The 13,006-nt window shown below is 36.4% G+C and overlaps 3 protein-coding genes and 1 long non-coding RNA gene across 8 annotated transcripts; 1 reads left to right on the forward strand and 3 right to left on the reverse strand.

Moving 5' to 3' along the window:
- The first annotated feature begins 1,619 nt into the window (after positions 1 to 1,619).
- LOC133861154 (uncharacterized) lies at positions 1,620 to 5,030 on the forward strand. Of its 5 annotated transcripts, XR_009898965.1 has the most exons (6): positions 1,620 to 1,893; positions 2,072 to 2,097; positions 3,053 to 3,178; positions 3,297 to 3,352; positions 3,434 to 3,585; positions 4,232 to 4,589. XR_009898965.1 is itself a non-coding variant. In XM_062296872.1 (5 exons), the coding sequence occupies exons 2-5, from the start codon at positions 3,142 to 3,144 to the stop codon at positions 4,675 to 4,677; spliced, it is 318 nt and encodes a 105-aa protein (XP_062152856.1). In that variant the 5' UTR covers positions 2,068 to 2,097; positions 3,053 to 3,141; the 3' UTR covers positions 4,678 to 5,028. The 5 variants fall into 5 exon arrangements, 3 of the variants coding, with proteins under 3 accessions (XP_062152856.1, XP_062152855.1, XP_062152857.1); XM_062296872.1 differs by lacking the exons at positions 1,620 to 1,893; positions 4,232 to 4,589 and adding an exon at positions 4,605 to 5,028 and having other exon boundaries at positions 2,068 to 2,097; XR_009898964.1 differs by lacking the exons at positions 1,620 to 1,893; positions 2,072 to 2,097 and adding an exon at positions 4,605 to 5,030 and having other exon boundaries at positions 2,520 to 3,178; positions 4,232 to 4,308.
- Positions 5,031 to 5,612: 582 nt separating this feature from the next.
- Positions 5,613 to 7,085, reverse strand: LOC133861965 (receptor-like protein 35). Its single transcript, XM_062297798.1, has one exon. The coding sequence runs from the start codon at positions 7,083 to 7,085 to the stop codon at positions 5,613 to 5,615; it is 1,473 nt and encodes a 490-aa protein (XP_062153782.1).
- Positions 7,086 to 7,138: 53 nt separating this feature from the next.
- Positions 7,139 to 8,773, reverse strand: LOC133861970 (receptor-like protein 6). Its single transcript, XM_062297801.1, has one exon. It carries the CDS (start codon positions 8,771 to 8,773, stop codon positions 7,139 to 7,141), a length of 1,635 nt encoding a protein of 544 aa, XP_062153785.1.
- Positions 8,774 to 10,881: 2,108 nt separating this feature from the next.
- Positions 10,882 to 13,006, reverse strand: LOC133861419 (uncharacterized). The gene is made up of 2 exons (XR_009899010.1): positions 11,560 to 13,006; positions 10,882 to 11,244 (listed from the first exon to the last, which is right to left on the reverse strand). It is a non-coding gene; the product is annotated as an uncharacterized LOC133861419 (long non-coding RNA).

Below are 13,006 nucleotides of genomic sequence, written 5' to 3' on the forward strand. Positions count from 1 at the left end.
AAAAATTAAATCTCTTATTAAATCATTGTGTCAAAAACAACTACAATCAATTGAAAAATCAGTTAAATTTTAGTTAAGAATCAATTAAGCATAAATTAAATCCAAAACATTCTTTCTTTTTCATTTTTTTTTTCCTGTTTTCATAAATTAAATCAAAGGCTTCAACTTTTTTAATGATCACATTGAATTACTAAATGCCCCCTTGATGATTTTGATGAGAACACACAGTAACTAATTAACTATAAAATAAATAGATAAAATGAGATTGTTATTGCATTTCTGATTGTCTAATTCTTGTAGCTTAACTAGTAGTAAATATATAGTATGAATTGATTTGTGGTTCTACAAAGCATTAATAGGAAACTATTAATGATTTTATTTAACCCATATGCAAATCTAGAAAATTGTCCAATTTCTTCTCATGTTTAGCTGCATCAAGAATTAAAGTCCCATTTGATTACTGTGACCAAAAATTGTCCAATTTCTTCTCTGTTCATGGTATTACTGTGACCAAATATTGGTTCTTAAGTAGAAAACAACCACAACAATTTAAAAATCTCATTTACATTTCTACTAAAAGCCCAACCACAACAATTTAATAATCAGAAACTAAAAATCATAATAAACCTAACCAAATACCACAAAAATCATTTACAGATTCAAATCAAACTCATAAAAAACAAAAAGGAAAACCCTCACTAATCAACAACGACATAAGGGCATAATTATATTTTTCTTTTTTATATTCATTCCTGTTATTTATTTAACAGGAATATCAAGTTATCAACGGAAGGCGGAAGCATCAGATTTAAAATAAGGGAAAATTGTACCGTATATTAGTCCCGGCCTTGTGATTTAACTCAGCTTCTCTCTTTTCTTCTCAGTCTCGATTTCCCCTTCTCTGCATCAAGCTGCTGTGGCCTGCGGCTGCAGGTGTGTCTGTACCGGACCGTGCGTGCGGGGAGGTGAGGGCGGGTGACTGGTGAGCCGATGACTAGCGAGGCGACTGGCGGAGCCACGAAGTGATGTGGGCTTACTGGGCAATGTGGGCTGCGGCGCAAGTGCTTAGGGAGTTAGAGAATAGAGAAGGTAAAGACTAAAGTTAGGAACTTAGGGTTAGCCGGTTAGGTTAGAAAGCTTTCTTCTTCTTTTTTTTTTTTTTTTTAAATATGCGGGGCGGGTGCGGGGCGGGTTAGGGGCCCGAGAAAATTTAAGGGTCCCCCCGCAACCCGCCCCGCACCGCGCGGGGGGGCCAAAAACAGCCCCATGCCCCACACCATGGGTGCGGGTTTTGGGCTCTGCGGGGAGGGTTGGGGCGGTTTCTGTGGGGCGGGGCGGGTTTTGAGGGGATTTGCTCACTCCTAAAAGAAACTATAAATAATGCATTTAAGACAGTTGATAATTAATATAAAGAAAGAAAAAAGTTTCCAAGTAAATATCAATTTTATATATATATATATAAACTGAGTTTTGCTTTAGTGGTGCGTAGAATTGTTCCACGTGGCATGAACCGGCAATTTGTTAAATACTGAACCGTGCGTGCATGTTTGCTGAACCGTAAAAATTACTCCCAATAAAAGCAAACCGTCAAAAAAGAAGAAGCAAAACCGTCACTCCCTGCTCTGTCTAATTCACAGACGGACGTTCTCTCCCTTTCCCTCTCCTTCTCCCTCTCCCTCTTTATTCTCTCCCTTTTTTCTTCTTCTCTACTATTCTCTCTTCATTTTTCCTTTGTTTTCCTTTTCACTCTCTAACGTACATATTCTTCTCCTCTCTCTCTCTGCGATTACGGTTTTTTCCATTTCCCCTCTCTCTCACTCTCACTCTCATCGAGTTCCTATTTCTCTCCCGTCGTAGCCTCCTCTCGATTTTCTCTGGGACTCTATCTTCCAGGTTTTTGTGCCTTTTTTTTTTTATTTTTATTTTTTATTTTTGTTCGAATTTTTGAATGATGGCTTGGTTGGGACTGATCTAGTTTTTTTCTCTGTTTTTCTTGATTTTTCTATTTTCTATTTAATTTTCTTGATTTGTTTGTTTGTTTGCTATTTTCATTGGAGAAATCCTGTATCAGAGCGACAGTCCAAATTGGGGCTTTCGGTATGTATATTCTTCTCCTCTCTCTTTGTCTCTCTACAATTAGGTTTTTCTTTTTTTCTCACTCGCTCACTCTCAGAAGATTTTCTCAAATCTTCCGTATTACGCGGAACATGGTTATGGGTATCATTCTGATTCTTCAAGCTTTTTCTTTTTTGTTATTCAATTGCATATCCTATGATGCTTTTTGTTTGCATTGAAAATGTAGGAAATAAAAGAATGTAGAATATTGAGGGAACTAGATTTTTTTTCTTACCCTTATTTGCGACCTGGGAGAAAATGGGCGTTACGTTTCTTTTGGATATTGCCTAATGAATATTGTTAAATGTTGTTTGATTGGAGAGAACGTATTGGGAAAGAAAAATGTAAATAGAATATCGGAACTTTGTTATGTTATGTAGATTTGGCTTGGGTGCTTTAAAAAAAAAAAAAAAAACTACAATAGTTCTTTGTTCAGATTTAATTTCACTTTCTTTATTTCTCATGGAAAACTTGGAATAAATTTCAACCATTGAAAAATTGAAAGATTTGGGTTTATTTGACTGATGGGTGCTAATTGAATTTGATTGTGATTGTTGTTGATGAATTTTTGTGAGATATAATTGAGTTTGTAGCTTGCAGGTTTATGATCCTGAGGAGTTTTGGATTTGAATTCGTCGCATCTACTCTGATATATATCATATTAAATCATGTGGTATCCTAAAAGTTTAAGCTGGTTGGAAATTGTGAATTTAATTAGTTAATATTCTAATAGTTTTTACATACTTCTTTTGAAATAAGTAGATGTCCAAGACCTGTACCACTAATTATTTCCTAAATCTGCTTTATAGTTGTTTTCCCCTATGCCTTTCTTTTTCTTTCTCACCCCCCTCCCCGCTTCATCTTCTGGGATTACTCATAAGAAGGAAATATATTAGATGGTTAAAAATTTGCACTTTACGTACATGGACTATTGAAGGAAAGTGCAGATGGTATAAAGCATTGGGCATATGGAGGTGACTTTGTGGGGATATTCCTAATGATTTGAATTTCTGTTTGAATGGGATTATGTGGCCAGATCGAACTCCTCATCCTGCAATACATGGTAACTTGATGTTTTGTGTCATACTTAAACTTAAGAACGTGCTCAGAGTTTTTCAACACAATAACTGTGTCACTTACCGGTTTGTATGATGGCTCATGGCTATAATTATTATTTTCAGAAGTTAAGTATCTCTATCAACCGATCAAGGTTTCATTAGAGAAGGGAACACTTAAGGTGCTTACATACTTCACTCACCTTCAACTTATCTTTTAGTGGAACCTATTCTTTATGTTTGGTTGGAATTTTATATTGCAGATAACAAACACCCAATTTTTTGAAACAATAGAAGGATTGGAATTCAGCTGGCCTGCTAATGGGGATGGATGTGAACTTGGAACTGGAGTTTTATCTCTTTCACTGATAGAGCCACAGAGCAGTTTTGGTATTGGATGGAAGTCGGGTCCATGGTATTCTCTATGAGATTCATAGAAATTAAGCCCAACTAGATTCAAATTCATTTTGCAACTTTATTTTCTGAATGCACTCAAAACTGGAATCAATTTCAAAACATTTTCAACTTTAAGTATTTGAATCTCTCTCCGTCATACCAACAAAGTGAACATGATTTTTAGCATGCTAAACATTTTGCACCGTAATTCCATAAATTACTCTCAGGTTTAAAATTATTGATGTTACCACCATCCTCTAGAGCCTTCTCACTAATAATATTGTATTAATTATGACATTGTGAACAATGGTTTTACACCAATTCTTTTTGCATATGATTTTATCGTATTTTGTTATTGTCCATAAGACCTTATTACCTCGAGGGAAATATTCCTCTTGTGCTGCTAATGGTAGATATTTTTGAGATTTCAAATTAAAAATAATTGAAGTTATTGTGTGCTGCACACATGACCTGAGGGACCCACCTCACAGCATGGCTTAAATCACACCCTCATATGTTAGAATCTGAATCCTAACATGTAATTCTTTGAAGTTCTAAGGGGTTTTTTTTTTTTCTTCAACCACACCCCAGAGCTTTCTTTCTTTTATTTTGTGTTTTTTTTTTCCCTCCCTTTTGGAGATATAATGGATTATAATCTATTGCAGATCAAAATTGTGCATCTTGTGAGATTGAGATTATAAAGAATGCATTGCAGATCAAAACCCGGCCCGTTGACAAGAATGTATTGCATTCTTTCAATAAATTTGGTTCTTTCTCTGATAGATTTGTTTGTCTTCTCTAGATGAAAATTACAATCATTATGTTAGGTTTTTTCATGTGAGATCTTGATTAGTGTTTCTGTCAGTTAGGGACCCGAAATAATGATGTGTCCTATAATGTTCATGTTTGAGTAATAAACAGCAGACAGGAAAACTAAAGAAAATTATTCTTATTATGTTGGTGTCTATTTACTTTTTGTGAAGCATGTGATTAAGGCCGTATGAAACTTTTCCTTTTTTTTTTTTTTTTTTTTGGCAGTATGGTGTGCTTTTACCAGCTTCATAAATTTTTTGCCGAATTCCATGTTTGTCAAATTGTGCATGGCCTTTGATGACCATGCGAAATTAGCCACAATATACAAGTCGGAGAAGAGCAACGAGATGGTAAAAGAGGGATATCGGATTCTTATTTCTTTAGTATTTCGAAACCGTTTTAATTCTTTTTTTGTACAACCGTTTTTATTATTTTTTTTATTATTATTCAAATGGTTTATTTTTCTTTTTGTAAATTTTACACTGAATTCATAGAAATAATGGTGAGATAGAGTTTCTTATCATTAATTTTGGTGGAAGGTATGACGATTGTTCAGGTTACGCTGTAATTGAGTGAGTATTTTTTTTTTTTTTTTGTAAACATTCTTAATTGATGGCTGACATTAGCCTTCAAGGTTTTATAATGGATTATGATTTGTTTTTATAGTTTTTTTTTTTATGGGATTTTATATTATCCTTTATTCAATTTATAAGGATTAAACTTTATATGAATTTTTAAATTTATTTGATGTGTGTTTATACTATTGAGTAAAAAACTTTTGTTCAAAATGATTTTATAAACAATATATATATATATATATATATATATATATTTGGTAGCAATTAGTTAAATGAGTGAGAAAAGAAAATTGATTACTTTTTGAATAAATTATAATAAAAAAATTAAAAGCCCGCTCATAGAGCGGGTTATAAGCTAGTTAACTTTTAAAGTCACATATAATACTCTTATACAAAGGGTGAGCTAAAAAGGATTTTTCGACCATTATTAACTTGCGAAAACAATATAGAAAGAGCATATATATAAAAGATCTTACCAAAGCATTTTACATACAACATCGTAACGCTATGCTAATTCAAAATACACAAAACAATAATGAAAACAGAAAGAAACACATTACACAGAAAATTAAGATTACAAGTAAAAAAACACACGGGTATAATAACAAATATATTACTTTGGGAAGACATCATGTCCAGAATGTTCTATTTGATTTCAGCGTCTCCTACTCAATGGCCTTATTCGGAAGGTCTTCATTAACCAATCATGCTTCCTTGCGATCACAATGGGCCCAATTATTACTCCAACAACAAATCCAAATCCATATCCAATAACAATTATTTTCCAACCAAATTCAAATGGTGATCCAGAATTTTGACTTTCTTCAAAGATTGAAGGTTGAGAAGTCGGCTCATTAGAATTCCTGCATGTCTTTGTCAATGGTCTCCCACACAACCCTGGATTCCCTTCAAATGAATTGTTCTCAAATGTACCGAATTGTTTCCCTTGTGGTATAGGTCCCGTGAGATTATTATGAGAAACATCGAAGAATCCTAAGAAAGTAAGTTGTGTTAGTTGTTGTGGAATCTCCCCTGACAACTTGTTTTGAGAAAGGTCCAACGCTTCCAAAGCTAGAAGGTTCCCTAAAGATGGTGGGATGGGACCGTTAAGATAGTTATTGGAAAGATTGAGCAACTGAACTCCCTTCAAATTTTCAATAGATTTCGGAACCTCACCAACAAATTTGTTGCTTGAGAAGTCAATGGCTATGAACAATTCAAGGACCTTCTCGTAGAACATATTCATGCCTTTGTTTGTCAAATTCATGGAGTAAGTATACGTCTTAGAATAATAGGTATAGCCTCCACCACTAGTTTGTATTTTGGTTGATGGATCTTCATAAATATATGGTAACAAACCCACATTCTCAATTTGTCTAGCCTTCCAATTCTCAAGAAGTCTTAATGGCAGCATTCCCATAAAATTATTGTTGGAGATGTCAAAGATTCGTATTCTGGGGAACTTAAAATAAGTTTGAACTGTCCCCATTGAACCGTTGAATTTATTTGACCGTAAAATGAGGACCTCTAAATTTGGAAGACGTCCCAACCAAAATGGAAATCCACCATTGAATTGGTTATCACTAAGATCAATGACCTTTAGCATCGTACACTTGGCCAACGATCTCGGTAAATTCCCTTGAAATTTGTTTTGACTAAACTTGATTATCTTCAATTGGCCTCCTTTTATCCAATTTTTTGGAATGCTTCCTTCAAATTTGTTCCTTTGCAAATCAAGTATTAATAGAGAATCACCAAAGTTGCCAGAGCATCGAGGAAGTGAACCACTTAAGTTGTTACTAGCCAAATCAAGGACTTCGAGAGATCTCAGATTGCAAAATAATTCTGGTATATTTCCAGTCAATGAGTTGTTTGAAATATAAAAATGTGAAGTATTGATTGGCAAAATAGGAAGTGATCCTTTGAGCGAATTGGATCTGAGATCAAGAAATTTTAGATGAGTCCATGGAAGAAAAGTTGGATGTTGACCAAAGCTTGTGAACAAGTTATTAGAAAGATCCAGATATTGTAGAGTTGTAGGCCCAAAAGTAAGTAGTGGGCCACTTAACCGATTGTTGTTCAGTTTAAGGAAGGCCAATCGTGTCCCGTTCATAAGCTCAGGATGCATTTCATCGTGCAAAAGATTATAGCTAAGATCAACAGACCACAGTTGTGGTAAGTTTAAAACTCAAAAGGGATTGGACCTGTCAATTGATTGTGGGAAATGTATAAAGAAGATAGTTGAACAAGGTTTCCAAGAATTGAAGGGACTGGACCTGTCAATTGATTGTAGGAAATGTCTAAAGAAGATAGTTCAACAAGGTTTCCAAGTGAATGCGGAACATTACCCACGAAATAGTTCAAGGAAAGGTAAAGATGAGTGAGTTTAGTGAGGTTACCAAGTGAAGATGGAATGGACCGCGAAAAATTGCAACCCGACATACTCAAGTAAGTCAGGAAGCTAAAGTTTCCTGTGGAAGCGGGTAGCTCACCTGAGAAACTCGTGTATCCCACAGCCAATGTCTCAAGCGGACTACTCCATGTAAAGTCAGGCAAATAACCGGTGAGGCCTTCATTACCATATACATCAAGATACCGTAACTTTGATAGCTTAAAGATGCCTTTTGGAAATTCCCCGTGCAAACCACAACTTTCGAGACTGAGGTGCGTTAAAGAAGACAAATTTGCCAAAATATTAGGTACCGTACAGCTCATGTTCACATAACTCAAATCAAGCTTTTGTAGGCTGGTCAAATTTGCAACTAGGCTTCTGAGGATGGGCTCTTTGAGTTCCAAATCAAAGTTAAAAGACAAATCGAGGGATGACAAGTGCGACAATTGTGAAATTTCTGACAGGATTTGACCAGAAAAACCACATCCACTGAGACCGAGGTGCGTTAAAGAAGACAAATTTGCCAAAATATTAGGCACCGTAGAGCTCATGTTCACATAACTCAAATCAAGCTTTTGTAGGCTGGTCAAATTTGCAACTAGGCTTCTGAGGATGGGCTCTTTGAGTTCCAAATCAAAGTTATAAGACAAATCGAGGGATGACAAGTGCGACAATTGTGAAATGTCTGACGGGATTTGACCAGAAAAACCACATTCACTAAGACCGAGGTGCGTTAAAGAAGACAAATTTGCCAAAATATTAGGCACCGTAGAGCTCATGTTCACATAACTCAAATCAAGCTTTTGTAGGCTGGTCAAATTTGCAACTAGGCTTTTGAGGATGGGCTCTTTGAGTTCCAACTTGATCAAGGGGTCAAAAGAGTACATATAATTGTAGGACAGGTCGAGAGATGACAAGTGCGACAATTGTGAAATTTCTAACGGGATTTGACCAACAAAATGAGACCGACTGAGATCGAAATCTATTAGCCTTGAAAGATCACGTACCTGGGATGGGATATGAGAGACGTTAAAGTGATTGTAGGAAAGGTTAAGGCTTTGGAGGTGAACAAGGCGAAAAAGGCTACTGTTGGAGTTAATAGAACCAAATAGACAGCTGTTACTGAGGTTGAGGCCAATTACATGACCAGTGTGTCCATCGCACTCCACCCCATCCCATGAGCAGCAATCACTTTTGTCCCCTTCTACTCTCCAAGACGCAACCTTATTTTGACAAGTAGGAGCTCGAACAAAAGAAATAAACTCTTTTATGACGAGGCTTTCCTTGAATTGGAACAAGGCAGAGCTGTCGTTGTGATGGCACAGGGGTTGCATAAAAGGAGAAGAATGGGTGAGTACAAGATGCAACAATGAAAGCACGATAAGGAAGGGCATGAAAATGAAGAGAGAAAGAGGTAAACCCATAATTAATGTTGTACTACTGTTTCTCTATTTGGTCTTAGATATGCTTGGAAGTGAAGGTAGGAGATGGAGCTTTAATTTATAGGCTGCACAGAAGTTTTGTGCACTTACTATGAAACTTCGGCAGTGACTATTGAAGTCAAGCGTCGTCTGCGTGTGTTATAAGTCTCAATTGAAGTCAAGTCGTTTGCGTGTGTGAGGGGATCTTAGATCGATCACAAGTAACGAGCAATCTCATTATAAGATGGTGTTACCGTTTGTCCTCACCGTCCAATACTTTGAGATATTTGTTATGAATTGAAAGACGATCAAATGTCCAAATGGAACATACGGTTGGAGGGATGAGAGATGAATCATTTATGTGGTGTTTCACACTCAAGTAGAACTCCTCCTCTGCCAATACAAGCATGGTCCAAATGACTCATCAGTCCTCATCAACGAAAATATCATGGAAAATAAGGTAAGATGATGGCCCATGTGTTTATTCAACATATATGACTATATATTTGCAGAATTCGGACCATGCATTTAATAGCCCAGGAAAAAAAAAATTAAACAAAGACTCATTCAACCATCTTATCAGCAACGTATTCTTCGCACTCTTCTGAGTCATACGATTAAATTTAACTCAATCTTTGTCGTTAGTTTTACTTTCATTTCATTTAATGCCTCCAACCAGTTTTCCTCATGTCCCTAGCTTGCTCCACTTTTGCGCCTTCCAAACGTTTTCCCATGACTTTTTTAAGCCGTCCAATTCTTGCTAGCTGTCAAACTCTAGTCTTTTAAGCATTTCAATTTCAGTCGTTAGATTGAACCTTCTAATCATAAATCTTCGATCCTTATCATTCAGCATTTAATTTTACTCTAATTTTATTAAAACTAGCTCGTAACCTGTGTTATGCGCGAGATTCTTCCTTATAATTTAGTTTCATAATAATAATAAAAAGAAAATGGAAGAAGAGAAGCATAGAAAATATAAATAAAAAATGAAAACTGAAAAACACTAATATAATATAATGGGGACAAAAATTTCTTTAATAAATCAAAAGACTTTTTTTTTTTTTTTTTTTTTCTCAAAGCTTTTTAATAATGTAAAGCGTGTGTTATAAGTCTCAATTGAAGTCAAGTCGTTTGCGTGTGTGAGGGGATCTTAGATCGATCACAAGTAACGAGCAATCTCATTATAAGATGGTGTTACCGTTTGTCCTCACCGTCCAATACTTTGAGATATTTGTTATGAATTGAAAGACGATCAGATATGGCGCCTCCAATGAGCCTTCCATTATGTCCTAGTGGGTAGTTTTAAATAGTATTTATAGTATTTATTTTCCAATAATATGTTTGTTTATAATTATCTTTTTCCTACCACTCCAGCTATTATTAGATTTACATACAAATATAAAGTATGGAAGAGATTCGAATTTTTTTTTTTCTAAAAAAAAAAAAAAAAGTATATAAGAGACACACCTAATCAGAACAAAGAAAAAAAAAAAAAACATTTCTTTTCTTTCAAAAACACTATATTGATTCACTATGAACAGGGGTATATAATCGCAACTGCGGTATCCGGTTATTTCCATTTAAATAACCGCAAAGACCGGTTGCGGTTATTACCAACCGCCGGTTATTCGATTATTAACCAGATAATCGGTTTTCATACATTGATATTTTTTTCAGTTTCTTTTTTTTTTTAAAATCCAATATCCAACCATTTAATATTCAATGCTAAATAATAAATATTACTGGACGTGCATAATTTCATTTACCATTCACCATTAATTCATCTCAATGAGCTCACAATCAAGTCCATAATCAAACAAACAAATATTATAAAATATAATGACAATTGTATTGTAATTAAAATATGATGACAATTCAAAAAAAATACCAAACCTTCATATTAAAAACTTAAGATGATTCATTCCTTGAATTTAAATATTAAGTTTGAGGCTATTTACAGGATGTAGATATATAAACCGGTTACTGGTTACCCGGTTATTAACCAATTTTCTAAAACCCTATAACAGGTAACTCCATCCGGATTACCCGTTTATATAATTGCGGTTATTTTTTATTCCCGCTTATACACCCCTAACTATGAAGATTGCCACTCATTATAAGAAATTGTTTTCATTATATTTGATGTGCATTTTGTTCAATTTTTATAAGAAACAGATTCATCTAAAATGAAAAATGTTTAGAAACAAAAAAGTGTATCTTTGTTCCTACGATCGTGGAACTATTTCCTACGACGATGGATCTGCTCTTGGAACTCTTGGACTTCTTGGAACTCTTGTTCTAATGCTGTGAGTTCTGCCTGAAGCTCTCTGACTTCAGATACCATGTTTTCCTCCAACTGTGTTTGGGATGAGTCCATTTCCATTTGAAACTGTCTTACTTTATATTCCACTTTTTCCTTCAACAATTTAATCTTTCTTCGAATCTCCTCCATCTCGCCAATGAGCTCGCTCGCCCTGATTGATGATAATGAAATTACCACAAAAATTAAAAGAGTAAGTATTTTTTTTTATAGATTTATATTATATTTGAAAGCAACTACGATTAATATAAACAAAAAATGAAAACAACATTAATAACAACTAAAGACACACGAAGTATTTGATGCATCCAAAAAAAAAAAAAAAAAGACACGATAATTAGATTATCTTTTTCCTTCCTACTTTTTTCTCTTTAAATTCACAAATCCTTGAATTGAAAAATTTGATGAGATAATACATGGACAAGCTCAAGGAATCATAAGCTAGTCTTTTTGGTCTGAAACATTGTACCTGAGCTGCAGCAGTTGCTGGAGTTTCTCAAGGCAAAGGATCGGTCTCTAATACCCGTGGTGTCCGCTCCGGAGGGTAAACAGAAGCGGGTGGTACTCTCATCCAGTCGCTCTTTCGCGGAAGTCCTACACTCGAAAGCTAGCGTTGATGGGAAGGTTGTGGGTTTGAGGTCTTAGTCGGTGATCCCTCTTGATATACTACCGAATGTTTCTTGTAATGAGGTGGAGAGGAGGTGAGATCGGCGGTTGAATTGTTTTGAGTTTGAGTCTTGGTCCTCTGGGTCGTTGGCGGTAGCTTCCAGCGCAACGGTGAAGAAGACGAAGCGTAGTTTTGTAAATCGTTGGTTGAAGAAGCTTCTAGGGCTTTGTCGATTTGGGTTAGACCAGGTTAGAAGTTGTATGAGTCGTTTAGTTGGGTTGGGTTTTAAGGCTGGCAGCAAGAAGCCCATTCTCCAGCTTAAACCAGTTTGCAAGTCGTCGGACAGGAGTTCAAGCTCATTTTCAGGCCTTCCTTGCAGCCCAAAGGTCCTAGACGTGGTTTTTCGGGTCGGGAAGGAGCCTGCGAAGCCGCTGATTTGATTTCTTCGCCGGAGGTCTTGACGGAGGAAGGTCTTGGGGTTAACACGGTGAGTAATGCTATCATCAAGTTCGGGGGGTGCTTGCGTTTTTTCTCCGGTGGCAGACTCGGTGATGGGGTTGCCGGAGGTTGGGTCTGAGGTTTTTTCAAAGGTTCAACGAGATAGGCTTGACCCGGGGAGCACTCTTCCTGATTTTTTGGCACTTCAGCCCAGTTCCATCATGATGCTTGCGCCAGATTCAGTTAAGTCAGAGTGGTCTTCTTCGGCTACGGTAAGTTCCGTGACTGGGTTTGTTACTTTTGGTGAGTCTCGTTCAGGGGTGATTTCTTTGGGTAGCAAAGAGGATTCTCGGATGGATGTGATCCCTCCGTTGGACATGGTGCATAGGCCGTAGTCTGCGAAGAAGCCCCAAGTTTTGCCAATTATTTAGTCCTCTCTGTCAAGTGCTGTTGTCAATGGTCTGGCCCCTTCGCTGGACGAGATTCACAGGTCATAGTCTGTTAAGAAGACCCAAACCCCGACAATTGTTGATGTGGATTTTCTCCGGCGGAGTTTTCTAAAGTCAAGGCCCTTTATGTCTCAGGGATGTTCTTCTCCAACAGCTATGAGAGGTTTCTTCGGCACAAGTCAGTGATCAAGAGGGTTTTGTGGATGGTCCTCACTTGCCTGTAGTGACGGTTGTTTCTCCCACCTATTTGGGTTGTACCTCCTCAAGCATTCCCGCCGATGACAAGAATGGGGTGTCGAATGGTGATGAGGTTGAGAATCCCTCTTTGAAGTTTTAGGATGCCATTGAAGAGGACCTTCTTCGGTTTGTAAAACTTGCGCGTTAAAAGAACAAAGGTAGGAGGGAGGTGTTGAACTTAAATA

This window comes from Alnus glutinosa, chromosome 2, assembly GCF_958979055.1.
Source record: "Alnus glutinosa chromosome 2, dhAlnGlut1.1, whole genome shotgun sequence".
NCBI classification, from domain to species: domain Eukaryota; kingdom Viridiplantae; phylum Streptophyta; class Magnoliopsida; order Fagales; family Betulaceae; genus Alnus; species Alnus glutinosa.